The following is a 24,388-nucleotide window of genomic DNA, read 5'->3' as shown; positions in this document are numbered from 1 at the left end:
TTCTCTCTGTGTTCTTTTGTCTGTTTTATGTGTTTTTGGGCGAGAAACCGTCGTGGTGTTTTCTGACGTTTCCTGAAACGTCCTAAACAAGTAATCTATTGATCGAGACGTCGTTCTGCAGATGACTGGATAATGAAAACGGTCATCAGTTGCGTCCTAAAGCCCGAGCTGATCAGAAAACGCTGAAGACGAAGAAGCCGCAGGAAGCTGCAGTGACAGGAAGTGAGCAGCAGGCGGCGACGGCGTCATTCATCCAGCCTTGCCCGAACCAGCAGGTACGAACACACACACACACACACACACACACACACACACACACACACGACGGCGGTGAAACACGACCTCGTCTCAAACTCTCCAAATAAAATCAACAAAGTTTCTTACGGTCATTCGCCCTCATGACGTCATCAGGACGACATCTGACTGACAGGTGAAGCTCCTATGATCATATAACGACAGCGCACCTGTCCGCAGCTGATGGTGACGCAGCTTCACGCCACTTCTGTTCTGGAAACTTTCACGTGGTGAAGCAAAGTGAAAACACCCGACCGTGTGTTCAGAAAAGGAAGCGGAGAGATGAGAGGAAAAAGCTGATTAACGTCCTTCAAAGCGGTAAAGTCAAAATAAAGAAAAATGACTAAATGAATCTTTTTCATTTCCTTCAGTTTAAAGTTTTTGTGTTGCTGCTCCCTGAACAGTTCGAGGTCAGATGTAAATATTGATAAGCTTCGAGGCTAAAATCTTTCTGATCGTTTGTTGGCAGGATTTTCTGTAATTCACGTTCAGGTCGGAGGTTTGATGGTTAGATGATTAGTGATGAAAGAGTCCAGACTTTATCGTTTTATTCCCGACAAAGTCTCGTATTTTATATTTGTTATAATAGGAAGTTAAAAATAAATCACGTCAAAATTCCCAAAAATAAATAATTAACTGATAAATCCTGATTCATTCATTTTAATTTCCTGAAAAGTAGAAATTAGTTTTGTTGTTCATCTGGAAAATATTTCATCCCTCAAATGTTTTGCATGAAATTTACGTGTTTCGTTCTGTAAATTATCGATTTGACGCCTCGTTAATTACGTCGTTACGGATTTTGTTCTGGAAATCTTGAAAAAAACTAAGTTTCATCAGAAACTGAGGTAAAACGGTTGAATATTGAAAGAAATATCTGTAAAACAGTTATTTTACTTAAACTACAAATGAAATCAGTGATTGTTAAAACTCAACAGAAAACATGAAACTGTTTTTCTACAGTTTCAGAATAAATCTGGAGCCTCTGAAGATTAAATATTTCTATTTGTGTATATTAGAAGTTTTATTATTATTATTATCTTTTAGGACTTTGGTCCTCTGTAAAATTCATATTTTCACTGCAGACGAGCTGAAGGTTCAGCGTGACTTTAACATCTTTAAATGTGTTTGTCTTCTGAATATGATTTAAATAAAGCGTTATTTAACGTTTAAAATAAAGTACGTCCGAAGCGTTCGAACGTCACGTTAACAGCTGGGAGAACTCAACTGAATAAAGTTTAATTAATAAAAAATGTCCAAAATCTTTCTGTGAAAACGTTTAAATCAGCATTTCTCTCATGAGAAGAAGATAAATGTTTCACTTTCTAAAAAACCAAAACCCAACTTACTAAATTCACTGTAAAACGTTAAAGATGAAGATGAAGACGAGTGAAAAGGAAAGTTTGACAACAAAAGTTTTGACTCGAAGTTGATTTAGACGTTAACAGCAACGCCACAGATTCCTGAGACGGAGAGAAATCAAAGGTTCGACATTAGGAGGAATTACCATCTTACTGCATCTGCTGCACACCTGGGAGGCAGGTGCAACAACTAACACGTCTAACTGATTTAAAACATGCTGACTCAATATGTTCAGATCTGCAGAATGAAACCAGAACAAGACGCTAAGCAGCCAGACTGGGAAAGATCTTCAAAGCACTGAAGAAAAACAAACCCCGCATCTGTTAATGGAGATAATCACGATAGGATCAATACTTATTAAGGAAATAGTCTGATATTAATAATATTAGTCTAATATTAATGGACTTGGTTTCACGTTCTGAGGCAAATATCTACAAACGGCTGAAAACATAAAAAGCTGTGTGTGTTTTCAGTTTGAGCTCCAGAGAGGGAGACGTGAGAAACGTTTTACACCACAACACGACGAACGCTTCCTGCTGACGAAGAGCTGCAGCCGAACGCAGACGACAAGAAACAAGGAAGTGTGTGCGCGTGCTGATTGGACGTTTGCAAACAAGATGACACGTGCTGCTGGTGCATAAGCCCCGCCTCCTCTGTGTCGTCCGTAGTTTTTCACAGTTCGGTGTTTAACGTGAACTTCACGTTACGACCTCTTCTCTCGCCTGGTGGTTAGCGTAGCTTAGCATAAAGACTGGAAGCAGGGGGAAACAGCTAGCCTGGCTCTGTTCTCCTCTAAAGCTCGCTGATCAACACGTTTCATCTCGGTTGTTTAATTCAGACTGAAATGTAAAACTGCAGGTTGTGTCAGCGGTGGAAGAATCAGATGCTTCACTGCAGTAACAGTATGAAGTATAATCAGCTAAATGTACTTAAAGTATGAAGTATAATCAGCTAAAGTTACTTAAAGTATGAAGTATAATCAGCTGAATGTACTTAAAGTATGAAGTATAATCAGCTAAAGTTACTTAAAGTATGAAGTATAATCAGCTGAATGTACTTAAAGTATGAAGTATAATCAGCTAAAGTTACTTAAAGTATGAAGTATAATCAGCTGAATGTACTTAAAGTATGAAGTATAATCAGCTAAAGTTACTTAAAGTATGAAGTATAATCAGCTAAATGTACTTAAAGTATGAAGTATAATCAGCTAAAGTTACTTAAAGTATGAAGTATAATCAGCTAAAGTTACTTAAAGTATGAAGTATAATCAGCTGAATGTACTTAAAGTATGAAGTATAATCAGCTAAATGTACTTAAAGTATGAAGTATAATCAGCTAAATGTACTTAAAGTATGAAGTATAATCAGCTGAATGTACTTAAAGTATGAAGTATAATCAGCTAAAGTTACTTAAAGTATGAAGTATAATCAGCTGAATGTACTTAAAGTATGAAGTATAATCAGCTAAATGTACTTAAAGTATGAAGTATAATCAGCTGAAGTTACTTAAAGTATGAAGTATAATCAGCTAAAGTTACTTAAAGTATGAAGTATAATCAGCTGAATGTACTTAAAGTATGAAGTATAATCAGCTGAAGTTACTTAAAGTATGAAGTATAATCAGCTGAAGTTACTTAAAGTATGAAGTATAATCAGCTAAATGTACTTAAAGTATGAAGTATAATCAGCTAAAGTTAAAGTGTTCAGTGAGAGTCGTCCCTGTGCAGTAAAACGCTTCCTGTCAGTGTTTTATTATATCTGATGTTTCTGGATTCATATTCCTGCTGAATTCATGTGTGTGTTGCATTTTACTGCTGCAGATGTTTCAGGCTGAGCTCATTTTAACTGCTTTATATCCTGTTGGGTAGTTTAACCTGCAGCAATGCATCATGGTCTATGAGGTCATCACGTGTTTGCAGCGTCGCCGTCCTGTGAGAACCACGTATCAGAGAAACAGCCTGTTTTCAGCTCTGTGACGATGCGTTTCCCAGCTGATCCGAGGGGGGGTTAAAGAGTTTATTCAGCTTCAGGAGGAGGAGAGTTTCCTCAGCACATGAAGGAAACTCTTCATCCTTCAGCTCGTCACAAACACCCGGAGATACGAGGTTTTCACCGGACAGGAAGTGGATGAAACACTGTGATCTGTAAAGTGACTGAAGCCGTCAGACAAACGCAGTAAAAAGTCCGATATTTCCCTCTGAGACGAGGCCGAGTGGAAGTAAAGTACCTCGAATGTGTACTTTAGTGCACATGTTGCATCTTGTAAGTCTCGCAGGCGCTGGTTCGGTGAACGGAGTTCATGCAGGGTGTTATGGGGTTAAAATAACTTGGATACAAACGCACACAAACAAAGTGAGTACAAAGGGTTTCCTGTTTGTGTCAGACAGGAAGTGGTCATTCATCAGTGCAGGACGGCAGTCAGGTCAGCAGACATGTTGGACTCCCAAAAAAAACAAAAGTTGAGCTTCTGACCAATACAGAACTACAGATCGCAGACAGATGTACAGTTCATTTATTCTGAAAAGGGGAAATGCTAAAAATGTCTGCGTCGACTTCAACATCGACCCGTTTCGTATTTCGGGAGGTTTTAACAGACTGCCGCTCAGGAAATACCCAAAATGCACCGTATCTGCTAGAAATGAAGTTTCTGTAGAACTGAACAGCTTTCCCAAAGATGATGTGGCGACCAGCGTGATCGCTGCCCGAACGCCGAGCGCCATCCGAAACTTTCGTGACGCTAAAAGCAAACGTGTTTGGATATTTTTGGTGGAAAACAAACATTCGCAAACATTTTTCGGGACTTGCCAGAAGTTAATTAACAGCATTTCCTCGCGTTGCTGCGTCAAAACATATTTTGCTGTTGAAAATTAGCTGCATAGTTTTACCATTCATCCCTGTGACAGTCAACGTATGTAAATGATATTTGGGGTTTTTTTTTTACACCTATTTTAGTTAATTCTTCAGACTTCAGTCGCTAATAAGTTTATAACTAACATTTTCTAGCTAGACAGCTAACGTGTGAGCTTGCTGACATGTTAGCTTTAAAGGAAAACTCCAACTTTTTAGATAAATCCTCTGATTTCAGTCAAATGTTTTAGATGATACCGGTTTCGTCTCTGTGTCGAGGACGTGTTTAGCCTAGCTTAGCACAAAGACTGGAAGCAGGGGGAAAGTACTAGCCTAGCGCCATCAAAAACACACCTTCCAACAGCTCCGAGCTGTGAGATTTTCATGTGTTTTTCCTCTCTTCAGCTTATTGAATGCGTTTATTTCTGTGCAGAGGGGAAAATTTGGCTCATGGGGATGAATTTGTGGAAAAGGATTTTTTGATGACACGTTAGTTGTCGACAGGAAATGAGGGCAGAGCGATACAGGAAGTGTTTGTTGACGTTTCGCTGCTGGTCTGGAATCAGCTGCCTCTGCGGAAAAAAAAAACGTCTCATCATCCTTTTCACTGAAGTCAGCTAAACAGACGAGTTCGATGTGAACAAAGTGTGTGTGTGTGTGTGTGTGTGAACAAGGGTTAATAGTATTTATTAAAGACGAACTCATCGCCTGTGAGTTGAAGGATCAGAGGCTTCAATCAGTTTGAATCATTGATGAAGATGTGAAAAGTTTGAGGAAAGTGGAAGAAACAAAGGAAGGGAAAGAGCTGAGGATGTAAAGCTAATGTCAAAAAATCCCCAAAAACATCCTCACTTTCCAAAAGTGTCCTAACTTCTCAAAAATGTCCTCAGTTTTCGAGGGAGGAAAGGCGGGGAGAAAGGACAGGATCTAAAGCAGAAAGAGAAACCGAGGCGAGAAGCGTGGATGTGCTGAAAGGAAAGGTTGGAACAGCCAGAATAAAAAGAAAGGAAGACGGCAAAGAGAGAGACGATAAGAAAGCAAAGAAGGTGAAGAACGAAGGAAAGCGATTAAAGACACGTTTACACGATATTTAGAAGTTTCTCTGAAGTTTTCTGCCTGAATTACTTCATCTGAGAGTTTAAATCTGTTACTGAAAACAACAGCAAATAACAGAATGATGCAAAACTCCCGACCTCACTTTAAAGGGCGGCGGTTACGCTAATGATCAAACTTCACGAACAGGTGAGCGTTGATCAGGCGGAAACGAGATATAAACCACAGGTGATGTTAAGAGACTCTGATAAACTCCAGTGAAGCAAAGCTGCTGATGAAACAGACTCCGTCAGATCCAAAGTACGTGTTAAAGCTTTGCTAGTGGCGGGAGTGACGAACAGGATTCCCTGAATGAAAAGCGGACCTTTTTACCGGACGGCAGCCATATTTATCTCCTGCTGAATGTAAAATGTGACTCCAGCTGTCGGACAAACGTAGAGGAGTAAGAAGTAGATTCCCCCCCTGAAGTGTGGCAGGGAAAGAAATACTCAAGGAAAGTAGGACGACATCTAAACCGGAGCAGATATTTACATTCTTACTGTCCGGCTCTGGATACACATGTGTGGACCGAGAGATCACAGTGATCCGGATCACGTGTGCAGAAACGTTAGCGGAGTGTTTTCATCTCGACTGCAGAAAGAAAAGAAAGAAACTTTCATTGTGTGCAGCGACGGCGCGCTCGCTGCTCCACCCGCCTCGTCCTGGATGGCGGATGGAGTGTGACCTACATTCCAGTGACCCCACCCACCCGGGACCCCCCCCCCACCCCTCCCTTCCTCCCCACACACACATACAGACTCAGTGTGGGTGTGTCCGTGGTCGGTGAGGTCGTTGCTGTTTGCTTTGGAGCGAAGTCACATCTGTTGCCCCGATCAGACTCTGAGCTTCTTGGACCAAACAGTCCCAGAAACTAAATTTAGGAATTAAACACAGGACCAAACTCAGGGGCTGAAGTCAGGAACTAAACTGGGGAGCTAAACTTTTGAACTAAACTCAGGGACTAAACTTGGGAACTAAACTCGGGGACTAAACTCGGGGGATAAACTCAGGGACTAAACTTGGGGACTAAACTTGGGAACTAAACTCGGGGACTAAACTCGGGGGATAAACTCGGGGACTAAACTCAGGGACTAAACTCGGGAACTAAACTCGGGAACTAAACTCGGGAACTAAACTCGGGAACTAAACTCGGGAACTAAACTCGGGAACTAAACTCGGGAACTAAACTCGGGGGATAAACTCGGGGGATAAACTCGGGAACTAAACTCAGGATAAACTCGGGAACTAAACTCGGGGGATAAACTCGGGAACTAAACTCAGGATAAACTCGGGGACTAAACTCGGGAACTAAACTCAGGGACTAAACTCGGGGGATAAACTTGGGAACTAAACTCGGGGGATAAACTCGGTATAAACTTGGGAACTAAACTTGGGAACTAAACTCGGGGACTAAACTCGGGAACTAAACTCAAGGACCACATTCAGGGACTAACACAAGGACTAAATCTGGGACTAAGATCATGAACTACAGTCGGGACTTAATCTGAACTAAACTAAGCTCAGGGACGGAAGTCAGGGACTAAAGGTTCCTGGTCTGATCTCAGAGTACGGCGCTGGCTGCTGTATTAACCTGCATGTAACCATAGCAACAGCAGCGACGCTTCATGCTCTGTTAGCAGTAAACTAAAGTGACGATGACGTTAAACTGACTACGAACAGTTTGAAACATGGAGGAGGATTTGAACGCAGCCTCTCGTTGTCCAGTGGAGGTTTTACATGACGCGCTGACGGGCTTCCTGGTGTCTGCGTGAGGATTTGGGATAAACATTAAAACAGAAAATGCATTAGTTTGGTCTTTTTAACATGAAACAAAAACGGCTGAATTTCCAAACAGCAGCAAAGTCTGAATGTGAACGTGAGCAATGTAAGCGTGTCGGGGGGGGGGGCTTGTAGTTCCTGGAGGTCTGATTCTTGGAAGTCTCGGAGGAGGAACGACCTTTGACCCTGCAGCAATGTGCAGGGTCACACAGAGTAGAGGATTTATTTCTGACCTTTTTACGTCGGTGCTGGTTTAAGTGAAGCTCTTATCCTGACAGACTGATGACGAGCAGCAGAACAAGCCTTCAGACACACATGTTTCTATACTTTTGAGGATCCACGAGGGTCCATGATACTTCCCCTGGACCTTGAAGCGTAACTAAACCCCTAACCTCTGCTAGCTCCCTCCCTCCCAGCATGTTTAAAAAATGCAGCAGATGTTTGTAGCTGTAACTCACTAGCTAAACCTGTTTAAAAAAAAAGCTCACTAGCCATTCGTGGGGTCGCGTTTGTGGGTGCGGTAAACATTTCCATGGTAACAGCTAGCTCCACCAATCAGAGACGTCGCTGTAACGCTTCAGGACTGTGGGTAGTGTAGTACTTCACGCGATCTCGAATAAAACGTGTTTTTCCTTAAAACAAAGTTGTTTTCACACAGACTCGTGGCTTCTGCAGGAGCATAAACCATCGTTTCGCAGTCTCATAGCTCGCGGTGAGTCCGCCTTCGATGTTCACGACATTATGGCTAATAATCAAAATCTCTATTCAGAATATGAATGGGCCGAGTCCTCGCTGGAAACACAGAGAGTCCGCGGGAGCTTTGACCGCCAGAAGCACCTTCGTGGCCCTTTGTAAAGGTGCCTGTGTGGTAGCTGAGCGCTAACGTTAGCGGCTCTCAGGTGAGCGCGTGTCAGTGAGTTAGCCGCTGTTTATCGGATCCATCGAGGGAAAGAGTGCAGTCCGGTGCACAGGTCCGAACCACTGCGCCAAAATTGAGTAAGGGGTTAGCAAAAACTAGAGCAAGCTTTGCAGCTGGGAAAGCTACGGTGCCGACCCGTCCTGGCCGCTAGCTGACGAACGCTAACCGTCTGTGGAGTCGGTAGAAGTCGGTTTATATTAGGAGCGGGGTCGGTTGGCGACGAAAGCTGCGTCCAGATCGGCCAGTAGCTAAATTAAATTGCAAAGGCGGGTTTCAACCTGTCGCTCTGCATATTTATAACAAAATATGTAGAATTCAAACACTTTGCACTAAAATGTCCAGATTTGGACCTGAATCCGTCAACAACACCGCTAACTGCCCACATCCAGTGGTTCCCAGCTGAAACGGGGATTTTGTTGGGTCTCTGTAATTAATATTATAAAGAGTTCGGTCCGGACCGGCTCTGTAGGAAAAGCACAATGAGATAACTCCTGTTATGAATTGGCGCTGTATAAATACAACTGAATTGAATTGAAAAGGTTTGGAGGTTTAGTTACTCTTTAACCCTAACCTTAAATTAAACCCGATTACAGCCTTTATGCTTAAACCAAGTCTTAACGCTCAAACAGCACTTTGAAGACGTGAGAAAAAGTCACTTTATAAAATGTCCTCCCGGTCTAAAACTGTAATCGGACCTCACAAATCTACACAGTTCAGTGTTTGCTTCTTCTCTTGGTGCGGTCCTGTTAGACGGGCTCGGGTTGGCGGCATCAACTCGCGGCGCTCCCTCGTTTCCATGACAACGGCCAGCCAATTATCACCTCGGATAGCGGTGATTGAGGAACGTCGGTACATCGTGATATAATATATGAGAAAATATAACGGACTCTTCTGTGTTTTAGATCAGAGGCTTGTTTCTTCCAGAGAAGCATCGATCTGTATTAGTTACGATTAAAATAACTTAAACTTAGCTTCATTAGGCTTTTACACTTATTAAACTGTGCTAAACCTGAACTTAACGTTTACATTTCAAACTTTTGAGTTTCCAAATAATTTTTTTGAAGTTTGAAAAACAATTTTGAATTAAAAGTAATTATTTTATTTCTTCTGTCTTCCTCATCTGGACTGCAGGTGTGAAATAAAATGAACTGATTGATAGAAATTCAGATATTTTTTTGCTGCTTGTTCGTCTTTTCCTTTATTTACCGAGTACAAGTCTCACTGAGATTAAAATCCCTCTAAAGCAGAGAGACCTGGGAAAAGGCCGAACAGGCAACATGAAAACACAGTTTCAAATACAATAAACAACATAAATTAGCTACATTAGCTGTAGCAAGACTTTTACTCGCTGTAGCAGTTAGTCAGTTCTTTATTTTTGTGCTAGCAATCGTTTTGTAGCCTGATAATCCAACTGAACGTCCATTTTGCTGCATTTGATTTTTCGTTGTGTTCGTGCGAGATGGTTTCTGTTTTGGGAGGGAGGGTTCTTGCTTTCAGGCTAGTTGGTGAACTACAGTAGCTGGTGAGCTAACGAGCTAGCCAGCTAGCCAGCAGGGACCATGCTAGCGTTAGCCAGTCACAGTCATGTTCACAATAGCTCTCCTAGCTAGCTACCATTCCAATTGTCAGTTAGCAAGTTTGTTAGCTCTGTCGCTAACAGGACAGTAAGTGTCCACAGCATAGCTGTCAAACTCTGGCCCGCGGGCCAAATTTACCAAATGGCTACTAGAGCTGGCCCGCCGGTATTATACAGCGCATTCACCGCTAATACTACAAATCCCATAATGCTCTGCTGTTGTTTTGGCGCTCCACAGTAACAGCTGTATCAGCACGACGTCTTCCTGTCTCTGACTGTGTGTGAACCAGTTTTTACTCTGAGGAGCTTCGACACACACAGCTAATAGGCTACGACAGCTTCCTCCGTGTTGGCCTCTCCGGCCAATCAGAGCTCGGCTCTGTTAAGACGGTTCGCTGTTGGGGCGCGTTCGCTTCTCCGCAAAATTTGAACTCGGCTTTACTTCGTCGCCGCGAGCGATTCCACTGATTGTTGTGATTGCATTTGAACGATTTCTCTGCAAAATCGTGTCGTCGTAAAAGCTGGCGTGAACGAGAGGCGTTTCCCGACGCTCGTCACTGTTTTTGTTGCCGACTTTTCTGTCGGCTCCTTTCTGGCTCGTAATCACACCTACAGAGCTCCGACTGGCTGGTGGTCGGTGAGGTCCGGACCGGTCGGTGAGGTCCGGAGCCGGACCGGTCGCTGTGTCGCTAAAACGCTACTGTTGAGTGTTTCGTCAACACGAACGTCCCCCTCTTCGTTGTTTTGAACGTCTTGTACTGTGAGCCTGTGTGTTGCATGCTTTAAAGGTCGGTGCGTCTTATTGTTGCTCTACTTGCTTATAATCACAACAACAACTTTGTCATTTTAATCTTCTGTTTCGACAGGACGACGGATAAAAACTCATTTACTGTGAAATAAACCAATAACTGATAACGTTTGGGGGCTGTAACAACGTTAAGGAGTGCGTCTTTAGTTTTACAGAACGGGAAGAAGGAGAAATGTTTCTCCTCCCACAATGCAGTGCGGCATCTCCCGTCGTGAGTTCAGTGAGCGATGGGAGTCTGTTGCAGGTTCGTCCTGCGAACAGCTTCCCGAGCTGCTGCTTCTTCTTCTTCTTCTTCTCTGGTTTCCTCCTGCACAAGGAGTCCTGGCAGTGTTTTCTGCCTGGAAACCGTTTCGTGTGGACGGACCGCCTGTGTGTTTTTGCTTTTTCCTTTTTTTATTTCACAACCTCACTGAACTTGAAAATGAAAATGAACTCGCGTCACCCCTGCCTGCTGCCAGATCTGCTTTTGTCCCAGTTTTCTGACTTCACCCCTCTCTCTCTCGCTCTCTCTCGCTCTGCAGACAGTTACAGCAGCAGCATGTTGAGCTAATTTACTTTGAATAATGAAGCTGTTTATCGGGTTTGTGCGCGAGCTGCAGGCCGCGAGAGGAGATCTCTCCCGTCAGTCAAACGCCGATAGCTGAAGCATCACAAACAGCGTTGGGGGGAATGAAAGGAGCTCTTTGTCTGCCTCTATCAGACAGGGTGACGTATCGCCACGGGCCACCATCACCTCCACCTTCCTCCTCCCTGCCCCCCTCCTCCTCCTCCTCCTCCTCCTGTTTGTTCATGTCACATTGCTGCTGGCGGCGGTGCGGCTCGACCTCCAGCCTCTTGCAGCAGCTTAAAGGGTTAACGTGCAGCCACAACAAAGGAGCCGGCGCTGGGCGGCGTGTGCACGAGTGTGTGAGGGGGTGGGGGGAGGGCGGCGGCGGTGGTGGTGGTGCTGCCTTCTAGCCCCGCCCTGGACTTTTTATTGGAGAGGCTGTTTACAACCTCGACGCATAGGAGTCCCCGGGTTCATCGGCCCGGTGGGGAGGGGGTGAGGAGGAGGGCGGGGGAGGTAGATGGACTCGCAGGAGAGCAGAGAATAAAATGATACAGGAAGAAGACAATAAGGAAATGTGTTGAGGGCCTCCGAGCGGCAGGATCTGAGCTTTTGTTTGTCCCTTTGTCTCGTCTTGATCCTTCATTTCCTCCTCCGTTTGTTCGGCGGTACTGAACGGGCGCGCGTCCGAGTCCGAGTCCGTGCAGCACGTGAGGGGAGAAATGCTGAGGACCGACTTCACACTTTCATTTTTAATCTTTCTTGAGCGTTGACCTTTTGCACGTGCTGCGGGAACCCGTCTGCTGCGAAAGTCACAAACACACGCTCGAGTTAGCGTGGAAGCTAACCGGCGGCCCGAAGCCGTCTCCACACTCCAGTCTCGTCTAATGTCGGTTTCGCCCGTCGTCCCTCCTTTTATCCTCCGTCCGCCTGTGCGGGGAAAGACGTGCATGTTGTTTATAATCTGCGGAGAAAAGGATGTGGCGCTCCTGTGGTTCGGCCCTCCTCCACACACTCGTGTTTACATCTACATTTTACATGAGTCTCACATCAGCTTCAGCACAATATACTCACTCAGGTGGATACGACGCATACAAAACCATTCAGCCTGCAGCCAATGATTATATTTTGCTCATCATAATTTCCCAGGGTCGACACGTTTAAATCGCTCGCTCCGAGTGATATTCAGTTTACTGTCATAGAAGAGGAAGAAAACCAGCGATTAATCACATTTGAGAAGCTGGAAACGGCACATTTTTATTATTATTTAATAACTAATCGATTAATGGACAAATTGTGTCAGCTCTAATAAAAATAAGAGCTAATTCAGTTGACAACACATGTATTTTTCAGTTCATATTTTTGTCATTTCAACCATGAAACCCTTTGTTTCTTCAGCACAGGGCAGAAAAACAACAACAAAACATTAAATAAATCCAGATAAAGTGACACATTTGTATTAATAGCTTATATTTAGCATGACCATAATATTCTAATATGATTAGACTTTAAAAAAAAAAAAACATCAACACATCAAGATAACTGTTTATGAAAACATTTTATAAAAATAAGAGCTAATTAAGTCGACAACACACACATTTGTATGTCAAGTTTCAACCATAAAAACACATCAAGCGTCAGGATGACTGTTTATGAATACATTTTATATAAATATGATCGTATTTCATGTTGTCTTTTTATTATTTTAGTTAATAGTTGATGTTTTTTGTATTTTATATTGTCTCTGCAGTTGCTCACTACCTGCCTCGCGCTCGCGCGCGCGCGCGCTCGCGGGTGTCGCGGTCCCGCCTCGCGCCTGTCTGCTTCCCAGCCTTTCACCCAGTTCGAGCGCGCTGCCGGGTTCACCGGGTTTACTCTGACACCGCTGACTCCCCGGCCACGCCCCCCGACAGCCACGCACCCCGCGTCGGGCCAATCGCGTCGCGGCCACGTACTGATCACGCACCGCCTCGCCTGGGATTGGCCGGAGCCCGCTACACCTTTGCCCCTGATTGGCTGCGTGTTACCACCCGCCAGACAGCTCTGAATTTTGTTTCTGTGTTTTATTTTTTTTTTCTGGTCTTTTTGTTTTTTTGGGCGCTCCGCTCAGCTGAAGCCAGTCTGCCGGCTGAAGCTCGGCGCTTATTATTGACTGCCCGCACTCCCGACACCGTCTCTGCCGCTAGTTTACACGTTTTGTCGCGCATTGAACTCTTCCTGATGCTCAGCTTCACGGCGGAGCGCTCCTGTCAGGTGAGTTCACGTCCAGCCAAACTGCCCGTCTTAACGGCCGGTATTTCATTACAAAAGTTGCCGCTGCTGTTTAATAACGGAGCCGTTAACCTGCGCGCTCATAACAACACGCGCCGGAGCGGTAAACCGGGCTCCGGGTTAGCTTGTTGACGCTGCTAGCGGCTGCTGTTGTCTTATTTTGGCGCTGTCGGCCGGTTTATCTGAGGTCACAGTGAACCCAGTGTCTCCTGCGTGCGCGTGCGCGCGGGTGCGTGCGTGTGCGTTCACAACAGTTGCATCGCTGCATCACAAAGTTTAAAGATGCTGTCAGACTGATGGAGACCGAGCAGATTGTCTTTGTTCCGCTGCTGCTTTTAACTGATTATCTCTATTGTTTATGTGCAGAATCAGAATTTAGTTGATTGTCTTTGTTGTTGGATCAATACTGTGATGAGTGAGGAGGCTGCGAGGTGTGTGTGTGTGTGTGTGTGTGTGTGTGTGTGTGTGTTTTACCTGTTAATGGAGTAATTTTTCTCACCGTAGGTGATTTAACTGATAAATCATGAAGTATGTTAAATGTCATGTTATGCTAGAGACCAAAGTTTAGTCTTTTAATTAATGTTACCGTCAGTCAAACGCACAAAAACCTTAAATTTACAATAATGTGAAGCATAAAAGCAAGTTCATGTTCATATCTGAAGCTGTAACAAGAACTGCTTCGATGTTGAGTATTCTTGTTGTCGATTAATTTGCAAACTAATTAATTTTTTATTTAAAACCGACAGAATATTGTGAAAAATGCCTGTTAGTTTTCCCAGTTGGCGTTTTCTTACTGCATGTTTTTGTCTGTGCAAAAGTCCAAAACGCAGAGATATTCAGTTTATCATAGAAGATTTGGAAAAAAACAGCAAATATTCACATTTGAATAAACAATAACCGGTGAATATTTGCTTTAAAACAGTCTGAGTGTGAAAAATGTTGCCCATTAAGCGTCTCTCGGTCACAATTCAAATGTCAGCGTTAGAATCGATGCATTTCCTGCTGATCAACTGGTCGATTAATCAGATTCAGGCTCGGTTTGTTTTGTAGAGCTGCACCTGAAAACGGCAGCCGAGCACAACAAAGAGGCGGCGGGAGAAACAGCACGGCGAGACCTCACCAAACCGAACCAGAACCAGAACCAGAGGGCGAAGAGCCCGATCAATAAATCCTCTCTGGGCTAAATCATGTGTTGTTGTGCAGACAGGTGTCGCATGAATCATTTAAACACTTGTGCATTAATCCTGCTGGCGATGTGAATAACTGTCTCTGCATTGTTTCCTGCTGCTGTAATCTCATTATGTGTTGCTCTGCGATGTGTTCGTGGGATCCCGTGCGTGGGAAATCACAGCGCTGATATGATACTGTCTGTGTTTGTTGCAACAGATTGACTTTGTTTTCTCCAACTATACTTCCTTTTGGGAGCTTCCTCCCTCCCTCTCCCCCTCTCTCTCCCTCTCTCTCTCTCCGGGGTGAGTCGGTGCATGTTAATGGGGGGCGGGGCTTGATTCGTTCAGGGGTTTTTTAGGGGGGGGTGTGTAAGAGGGAAGGAAGAAGAAGAAAGACGAATAGACTACTGGTTGAGGACCAGCTGATGTCCACTCGACCAGGTTATTATGAAGTCGTTACCGCAAATGTCACCAGCAGCAGCGGACAACTCCTTAAACATTTTGCATCCCTGCTGCTGCTGCTGCTGTTAGTTTGTTGTCAAGTTAAACAGATTTTATGGACACAAAATAACTTTAAAAATATGTTGCAGAGACATCAAGACATTTTCATTAGAGAAGGAACAGTTCCTTACCTGGGAGCCAGTCTGAATCATGTGCAGAGAGCCATTTGGGATCCCAACTCATGAAGAAGACACTTCGTCTCATTAGCTGTCAAACTTTCTGGACACACAAGAACATCAAAAACATCACTGCTGGAATCATTAGGGAGCTCAGCCGAAACCCATTTGGGATCCCACTTCGTGTTTTAAGTAATTGTTTATCTTGTTAGCTAAGAAATCAAACGATTTTCTGGACACAAAACAACAAAAAGCAACATTATAGAGCAGGACATTTTCATTCGAGCAGGCTACCAGAAATCCTGTGGGGACTCATTTGGAATCCCAACTCTCATGTAAAGTTGCTTTTTCATGTTTTTGGCTGTTAAAACATTGCATTCCTGCTGCTGCTAGTTTGTTGTCAAATTAGACAGATTTTATGGACACAATTTTAAAAAGTATGTTGCAGAGCATCAAGACATTTTCATTAGAGAAGGAACAGTTCCTAACATGGGAGCCAGTCTGAATCATGTCCAGAAAGCCATTTTGCATCCCAACTCATATTTAATGTTGCTGTGAAAGGAAGCAGACACTTGTTCGTCTCATTAGCTGTCAAACTTTCTAGACACAAAAGAACATTAAAAACTATCATTATGCTAATCATTAGGGAACTCAGCCAAACACAGTTGGGATCCCAACTCATTCAAAGTTGCTGTGAAAAGAAGAAGACACTTGTTCGTTGATTCAGCTGCGAAATAAAACGGACACAAAAGAGCAAAACAACATTGGACATTTAATTTGAGGACAGTCTCAGACTGAATAATGAAGGAACTAAGCAGAACACATTTGGCATCCCACATCATATTCAGTATTGTTGTGAAAAGAAGACACCTTCATCTTGTTAACTGTGAAATCAAACAGATATTTTGACACAAATGAACGTTAAAAAAACATTATAGAAAGAGGGACGGTCTCAGTATGAAGCTTTAGGGAACTTAATAAACCCATTTTGGATCCCAACTCATATCTGAAGCTGTGGTGAAAAGAAGATATTTGTTCATTTGACATGTTGACTGATTGGATATAAAGGATCTTAAGAACAGCATTGTAAGGCAAAGGACATTTCAAAAGTCTGAATCAGGAGGGATCTCAGCCAAACCCATTTGGGATCCCAACTCATATTTGGTAATTAGTAATTGTGAAAATAAGATCCAGACGCTTTTTTAAAATCTTGTAAGTTGAGAAATCAAAACAGATTTTCTAGATGCAAAATAACAAAAAGCAACATCATAGACATTTTCAATAGAGAAGTACCAGAAACCATTTGGGGACTCAGCAGAACACATTTGGAATCCCAACTCTCATGTAAAGTTGCTTTTTCATGTTGTTGGCTGTCAAACTGATTATCTGAACACAAAGAAAACATAAAACACAACATCACAGAGCATATTGTCATCAGAGGAGGACACATTTGGGATCCCCGAGTGCTGTTCAGTCACTGTGAAAAGAAGAAGTGAAAGTTTGACAGACACATGAGTTTTACGGAAGCAAAATGGTGGAAAAACGTCCTTTCATCGCAATTTTAAAGAATAAAATCAGTGCTGTTAATGCTGTGTTTGAGCCCGCAAAGACTGTGCTTTTAAAAACATAACGTAACTAAAATTTGGAATCGTTTAGGTTGTATTGATTTTTGATTTCAGTTCTGCTCGTTGATTCCAGTTTGTTTTGAATCCTGCTCGTCCTCAGGTCGACCGTATGGACGGCCGGACGGCGACGACCACGGAGCTGAAGCCGTGCGTCGAGTACCACGACCTGGAGGCCGCCGAGGCGCTGGTCAGCATGAGCTTCTGGGGTCAAAGGTCGCACAAGCCCCGCCCATTGACCCCCACCTCCGATTCTTGCGACTCCATCCATCTCCACCCGGAGGGGGGGGACACTCCCAAAGACCTGATCGCTCTGTCCTCACTGGTAAGAAACATTTATTAATTCTGCCGTCAGCTTAAAAACTGAGAAATAAAGTTAACGTCGCTGAAAAATACGACTACAGATCAAAGTAATTAACTTTTAGGCTTTCGGAAATTACCATTGATTGTGTAATAGTAATGACGACGATAATTGTTAGTAAATCAAAGTAATTTATTTTGTCTTTATCTGTTATTTAAAATAAATTCAAAAACTTTATTAAAAACTTAAAAATAACACAAAAATCACCGTCACAAAAAAAAAGACTAAAGTGATGATTCAACAATTATAAAATATGAGAAGAAATAAATTATAATAACTAGGGAAAATTAATTTATCAGACTTTTTAAATATGCTTTTTTTGTGACGCTTTGATTTTTGTTTTTTATTTTTAACTTGTTTGAATTTAGTTTCCTTTTACTTGATAATTTAAGCACTTCTTTTTTCAAACAAATCACAAATATATTATAATTATTATTATTAGTAGCAGTGAAGTTGTTATAACTGTTATATTAATTAGGTTTTAGCAAAAATATGTGATGTTTTGTTCTGAATAACGTCAGAAAATAGTGAAAAACCACAATTTCCTAAAGGTGAAATCATCAAATTGCTTTTTTTTGTACGACCAACAATCTAAAACCCAGATATTCAGATTACGTCACGCGAGACAAAGAAAAGCAGCAGATCCGCACAGTTGAAAGTTTGTTGATCGATTTAATCGATTAGTCGATTCAACTGTCAAAGAATAAGAAGGCTGTAACTTCATCTTCTGCGTTGTTACCTCCCTCAGTGTATGACTCCACCTCACAGTCCGTGCTTCGCCGAGGCCTCCACCACCACCACCTCCGCTCTGAGCCCCGCCTCCAGACCAGTCTTACCCCGCCCTGGCCCCGCCCTCCTCAGTGACTCCCTCACCTGCCTCCCACAACCCTCCTCCCCCTTCACCTCCGAGACCTCCGCACTTCCACCTCAGGCGGAGTCGTCCTGTGTGGCTCCGCCCGGCAGAGCGATGGCCACCAGCGTCATCCGCCACACCGCCGACCGCCTCGGCGTTCCTCCTCCTCCTCCTCCACCTCCCTCCACCTCCCAGCCGGCAGAAACCTCCACGCCGCCTCAGCCGGGACTTCCAGAGACTCTTCCAGAGGACAAGGACGGACCTCCTCCGTCTCCTGACAGCCCGTCCTCTCCTCCCTCCTCAGCGTTGCCTCCTCGCTCCTCCCCGCTGTCTTCTTCCTCCTCTTCCTCTCCGGTCCTCTGCCAGGTTTTCCCGGTGAGCAGCCGGACGGGGATGATCTCCGCCTTCGTCCAGGCTCCGGTTCAGGTGCAGACTCACGGGGGGCCCAAGCCCATCCTGCCCCAGTCTCCTTCCAGCTTCGCCCAGCCTCTGCTGGTGGGCCCCGCCATGACGCAGGGGACCGTGATGTTCGTGGTTCCCCAGCAGCCCGTCCCCCAGGCGCCGCAGGGCCCGCAGACTGTCATGACCCTGGGCAACACCAAGCTCCTCCCCCTGGCCCCGGCTCCCATTTACATGCCGACCGGAGTGAGCGGCGGCGCCTCCCAGGCCGACTTCTCCCGCAGACGAAATTATGTCTGCAACTTCCCCGGCTGCAAGAAGACCTACTTCAAGAGCTCTCACCTGAAGGCTCACCTGCGCACACACACAGGTAAGACGCTGAGGCGTTACAGTTCACCTGTCTGCCGTCCGGGTCGCAGGAATGTTTTGTCTTGTTTTTCAGATAAACTGAAATATTAACTAGCAGTTAAACGCCACGCTAGCTGCTCAGTGAGGCTGCGCTCCCGTACGGTGGCTAAATTAAACGCCACGCTAGCAGTTCAGTGAGGCTGCGCTCCCGTACGGTGGCTAAATGAAACGCCACGCTAGCAGTTCAGTGAGGCTGCGCTCCCGTACGGTGGCTAAATTAAACGCCACGCTAGCTGCTCAGTGAGGCTGCGCTCCCGTACGGTGGCTAAATTAAATGCTAGCAGTTCAGTGAGGCTGCGCTCCCGTACGGTGGCTAAATTAAATGCTAGCTGCTCAGTGAGGCTGCGCTCCCGTACGGTGGCTAAATGAAACGCCACGCTAGCTGCTCAGTGAGGCTGCGCTCCCGTACGGTGGCTAAATTAAACGCCACGCTAGCAGTTCAGTGAGGCTGCGCTCCCGTACGGTGGCTAAATGAAACGCCACGCTAGCTGCTCAGTGAGGCTGCGCTCCCGTACGGTGGCTAAATGAAACGCCACGCTAGCTGCTCAGTGAGGCTGCGCTCCCGTACGGTGGCTAAATGAAACGCCACGCTAGCTGCTCAGTGAGGCTGCGCTCCCGTACGGTGGCTAAATTAAACGCCACGCTAGCAGTTCAGTGAGGCTGCGCTCCCGTACGGTGGCTAAATGAAACGCCACGCTAGCAGTTCAGTGAGGCTGCGCTCCCGTCGGTGGCTAAATTAAATGCTAGCAGTTCAGTGAGGCTGCGCTCCGTCACGGTGGCTAAATTAAATGCTAGCTGCTCAGTGAGGCTGCGCTCCCGTACGGTGGCTAAATGAAACGCCACGCTAGCAGTTCAGTGAGGCTGCGCTCCCGTACGGTGGCTAAATGAAACGCCACACTAGCAGTTCAGTGAGGCTGCGCTCCCATACGGTGGCTAAATTAAACGCCACGCTAGCAGTTCAGTGAGGCTGCGCTCCCGTACGGTGGCTAAATGAAACGCCACGCTAGCAGTTCAGTGAGGCTGCGCTCCCGTACGGTGGCTAAATTAAACGCTAGCAGTTCAGTGAGGCTGCGCTCCCGTACGGTGGCTGTACGCTGCTGCCACAGCTAATAACCCCACAGGATTACACAACGCTGCAAACAGGGCTGTTTCTTTTCGCTCATGAACGATTAGTTCTTTCCCTTGTCCAGGTGCTGTGACCTCTGACCTTTGAACTCCTAGCCATTGTTTGCATGTTAACTTGGTGCTCTAAGAGCCGACGCTTCTCACTGACGAACTAACTTGCGTGTTTTATTTCTGTTTCCGTCCTCTCGTCTTCGCCCTCTGCAGGTGAGAAGCCGTTCAGCTGTCACTGGGAAGGCTGCGACAAAAAGTTTGCCCGCTCCGACGAGCTTTCCCGCCACCGCCGGACGCACACCGGCGAGAAGAAGTTCGTCTGCAACGTGTGCGACCGGCGCTTCATGCGCAGCGACCACTTGACCAAACACGCCCGGCGGCACATGATCACCAAGAGGACGTCCTCGTGGCCGGCCGAAACCCGAGACCTCAACAAAGTGGCCCTGCCCAAAGGCCAAAACAGAGGCTCCGCACTTCCTGTCGGCATGCTGGCCCCCACAGCCAACTAACAGACTCAGTGGTCTGAGTCTCGGTCAGGCCAACTCAGGACCGCGGGGGGGGCGGGGCAACCAGACAGGTTAAACTGGGACTGGCTGTTTCAATCAGCTCCACATCTTTTCTACTCTACAAATCACGGCTGGCGAACAGTGAAGGCGGTCACTGCGCTCCGGCTACGTTTACACGAAGAACAGGGTCATTAAAACATCGTCAAGTCTCGTTAACAAATTCCAGGTAAGATGGCCGCCATTTTAAAAAGGTTTCTGTGGCATGAAACCATCGCCAGACTCATCAACCGACGCACCAGCGACGCCGTGAGGCCGAAATGTTTATTACACTCTAGAAAACTAAACTTTTGGCTGGATAACAAAATAAATCCTTAGCACATAGTTTGTCCTGAAGGTGGCGCCAGAGGAAAGGTCGCGAAATCAAAAGGGTCTGTCTTTTGTACGGAGGCCTTTTTAGGACATCTCAGACTTTCAGGCTCCGCTGTAATTTCTGCTGCATGCTAACATTAGTAAATTAGCATGATGATGTTTTTTTTATATGTCATAAAATGTTAACATGCGGATGTTTTTGTCTAAGAAGAGTGCGACCTGCGAGAGGTAACTCCTGTTGGTGCTATATAAATAAACTGATGTTTAGCGTGTTAACGAGCTCACGGTTAGCATGTACAAACGCTAACATCTGGTATGTTAACCGTAGCTCGTTAGCATGCTAACACGCCAGCTTTAATATGCTGACATTCGTACAGTTAGCACGCTAATGTTAGCACGTAGCTCGGACGTCATTCATTCGTTTTACAGTCATCCTGTCCTGAATCGACGTGTTGAAATAGCGGAAGCTTTGACCTGCTGGTGGCGCTAGCGGGAACGTTAAAGGATCACCAAAGTCAGAAGGATCCGTCCTCTGGGGATCATCAATATCTGAACCAAATTTCAGAGCAATCAATTAATTTTACCTGCAGCTTCGTCAGCAGTAGTTCTGACTCAGATTATGGTTTACACGTGGTTTAAACCAGTTTCACACGATGCGATTGATCATCGCAGGGACCAGCTTGAGTTTTAGTAGTTCGTGTTTTTAGGATCCGCTTCCGGTTGCCAAGTTTGACTCGACAGATTTATAATTCAAAGTGTTATTTTACTTCATATTTCAAGTCTGTTTTTGAACACATAAACAGTGTTGAAATGTTCTTCTGCCTGTTTTTAAAACAAACAAATCAGAACAAAGTGTAAACATGTGCCGCAGTAATAAAAACGATTGAGATTAAGGTAAATCTCTGAAATAATCTGAGAGTTTCGCCGTAATCTAATTCAAACCGAGATATTCTGAGTTGAAGTGACGTAGACGGAGCCGGAGCGGCCGGCGGAGGACGGAGCGAGCTTCCCGCCCTGCTCAGGACATTTTATTCCCACCAACCACAAACTCACCAGAGGAGGAAGAGTGAGGAGGAGGAGGAGGAGGCGACAGGCTGCTATTCATCCACAGACAGAAACAAACAAAAACCTGAACATTGCACTGGATTTTTTTTTTTTTTTAATCTGGCTTGTTTTTGTACTCTCTCCGCGTATAATCATGTTTACTTCATGTGTAAATGTCACGTTTAGCAAAATGTATGCACTCTGTATTTTTTGCCAAAGCCTCAGTACCGTGCTTCTGCTATTAGCCTACTTCTGTTAATTTGTCTGTGACTGTAAATATTGTAAATATATTGATATCTATATGAATGTTACGTGTATTCCAATCTGCATTTATTGACAGTATTCCTCACTGTGATACTACCTACTATCTTTGCTTTACACATTATTATTATTATTTAATAAACAGTTGTTGAGGAAAAAAAGTGCTGTTTTTGATAACTTGATTTGGCCCATAGTGTAGCCAGTAAGAAAATACCTCATGTTATTAAATGTTATTCTTAATAATAACGTCTTATATCGGAATAATCCCATTTCTGAACATTAGCCTGTAAGCGATGGTGAAGAATATGGCTTTTATAATAAAAATGTACCACGAACTGAAGTGTTGGTTTGTAGTTTCTTTCTCTCTGGACTACATTTACATCACATGACGTTTTGTTTTTGGGTACATTTAGACGAATTGTCCAGGGACGACAGGTGGAAAATTAGCATAATTGCTACGCTAAATGTGGCTTATTTAAGTTTTTTTCCGTTGCGTTTTTGTCCGGGGGAGTTAAAGGAAGAGTTGAACGTCTTCTGTCGGAGACTGAGATGTTCAGATGGACATCAGTTCAGTGTCTGCGTGCTCAGTACGGAGCTGGAGCCAGGACATGGTTAGCCTAGCTTAGCATACAGACTGGAAACAGGTGGAAACAGCTAGCCTGGTTAGAGTAAAAAAAAAATAATACACCTCTAAAGTTCACTGACATGTTTTACCTTGTTTGTTTAATCTGTAACAAACTGAAATATAAAAACCACAATTTGTGGTTTCAGGGGGGAGTTATGTGTCTTTATGCTAAGCTAGGCTAACTAACGATGTCCTGACTCTGTAATGAACTCGCAGACATCGAGCATCTCGCTCGGGAATAAAGCAAATAAGCATATTTCCCAAAATGTTGAACCTAAATGTACAGTACAGCAGAGGTGCAACGTAAGTACTTTTACTGAAGTACTGCACTTCAGTACAATTTTGAGGTTCTTATACTCGAGTATTTCCATTTTATACTTCCACTCCGCTACATCTCAGAGGGAAATACTGTACTTAGTACTCCACTACATTACTAATAGTACAAGTATTGCACACGTCCATTTTGTCTTACGTCGACCTGGTTTGGACTTTGTGGTGATTAACGCGTATTAATACTTTTTAATGGGTTTATAAATGCTAACAAATGGCTTTTTGAATGGTTCATTTGCTTTGTATATTTGTCACAAGAGAAAAACATTATAAATGTTTGGTAAACTATTCATAAATACCCACAGGTTTCTAATTTTATAAAGCTACTGTGTAAATAATATTTAATTTAATTAACTTTCCAATAAGCCAACAGCGAAAGTGAGTAAATCATCTGAAATTATACGTTATTATTTATTTAAAATGACAAGATGGCAACCCGAAGCTGCTGCCATTAAACCCAGCACAGTCCTGCGTTCAGACGCTTATTAAATGATTATCATCATCATCAGTTATCTTGTTACTTCATCACTGTATTATTTTCATTGATTAATTCGCGTGAAAGCAGCATTTTAATGATGTTTTATAAACGAATAACATGTTTTGTTGGTAAAATCTTAATCTGCACAGTTAAATCAGACGCAGTAGAAGTTCAAATAACTCAAAGTGCAGAACTTTCCACCATTGATAAAGACTTTTAACTGATCAATAACGCATTAGTGAGTGATTAACATGTTGGCATTATAAACCACAAACACCTCGCAGTACAAGTACACATTTCAGGTACTTTATTTGAGTATTTCCATTTTCTCCGCTACGCCTCAGAGGTGTTGTACATTTATTTTATTTATTAATACAAAATAAATATGACCAACAAATAAATCACGATGCGTTATTACAGGTTAAGATAAAACTTTATTGATCCCTTGGTGCAATTCACAAGCTAATAATATATGTTGTTATGAAATAATGAGTACTTTTTGTACTTAAAGTATATTTTGATGCTGATACTTTTGTACTTTAGTAAAACTTTGACTGTAACAGAGTATTTCTGCTCTGTAGTTTTACTGTTTCCTGTTTCACCTGTAGAGCTGTTTGTCTACAGGTGAGAGGAAACGTGTCATAATATTTAATATTTTGGGTGAGCTGTGCCTTTAAGTAAAGGATTATGACCTTCAAATGAAAACCTCCCTAAAAGTCGGCTCCATTTTGAAAGTCGG

The 24,388-nt window shown here is 44.0% G+C and overlaps 1 protein-coding gene and 1 long non-coding RNA gene across 5 annotated transcripts; one reads left to right on the top strand and one right to left on the bottom strand.

Moving 5' to 3' along the window:
- Positions 1-53: 53 nt before the first annotated feature.
- Positions 54-22,556, top strand: klf11a (Kruppel-like factor 11a). 4 transcript variants are annotated; one of them, XM_044168162.1, is made up of 5 exons: positions 15,045-15,101; positions 15,251-15,469; positions 17,003-17,224; positions 18,009-18,882; positions 20,250-22,556. In XM_044168162.1, exons 3-5 carry the CDS (start codon positions 17,012-17,014, stop codon positions 20,543-20,545), a joined length of 1,383 nt encoding a protein of 460 aa, XP_044024097.1. In that variant the 5' UTR covers positions 15,045-15,101; positions 15,251-15,469; positions 17,003-17,011; the 3' UTR covers positions 20,546-22,556. The 4 variants fall into 4 exon arrangements, with proteins under 4 accessions (XP_044024098.1, XP_044024095.1, XP_044024096.1 ...); XM_044168163.1 differs by lacking the exons at positions 15,045-15,101; positions 15,251-15,469 and adding an exon at positions 54-275; XM_044168160.1 differs by lacking the exons at positions 15,045-15,101; positions 15,251-15,469 and adding an exon at positions 12,924-13,473.
- On the bottom strand, positions 10,228-13,088 carry LOC122862684. Its single transcript, XR_006374826.1, has 2 exons — positions 12,982-13,088; positions 10,228-12,413 (listed from the first exon to the last, which is right to left on the bottom strand). It is a non-coding gene; the product is annotated as an uncharacterized LOC122862684 (long non-coding RNA).
- Positions 22,557-24,388: the final 1,832 nt, after the last annotated feature.

The sequence above is a fragment of the Siniperca chuatsi genome, linkage group LG16 (assembly GCF_020085105.1).
Source record: "Siniperca chuatsi isolate FFG_IHB_CAS linkage group LG16, ASM2008510v1, whole genome shotgun sequence".
Taxonomy (NCBI): domain Eukaryota; kingdom Metazoa; phylum Chordata; class Actinopteri; order Centrarchiformes; family Sinipercidae; genus Siniperca; species Siniperca chuatsi.
Note: the sequence above shows the minus strand (reverse complement) of the source record. Positions and strands in the feature narration are given on the sequence as shown.

Coding starts and splice junctions, on each gene's coding strand:
- klf11a (XM_044168160.1), top strand. CDS start 12,940: ATGTTTTTTGTATTTTATATTGTCTCTGCAGTTGCTCACTACCTGCCT. Junction 13,474..17,002: donor CGGCGGAGCGCTCCTGTCAG/GTGAGTTCACGT, acceptor GCTCGTCCTCAG/GTCGACCGTATGGACGGCCG. Junction 17,225..18,008: donor TGATCGCTCTGTCCTCACTG/GTAAGAAACATT, acceptor TACCTCCCTCAG/TGTATGACTCCACCTCACAG.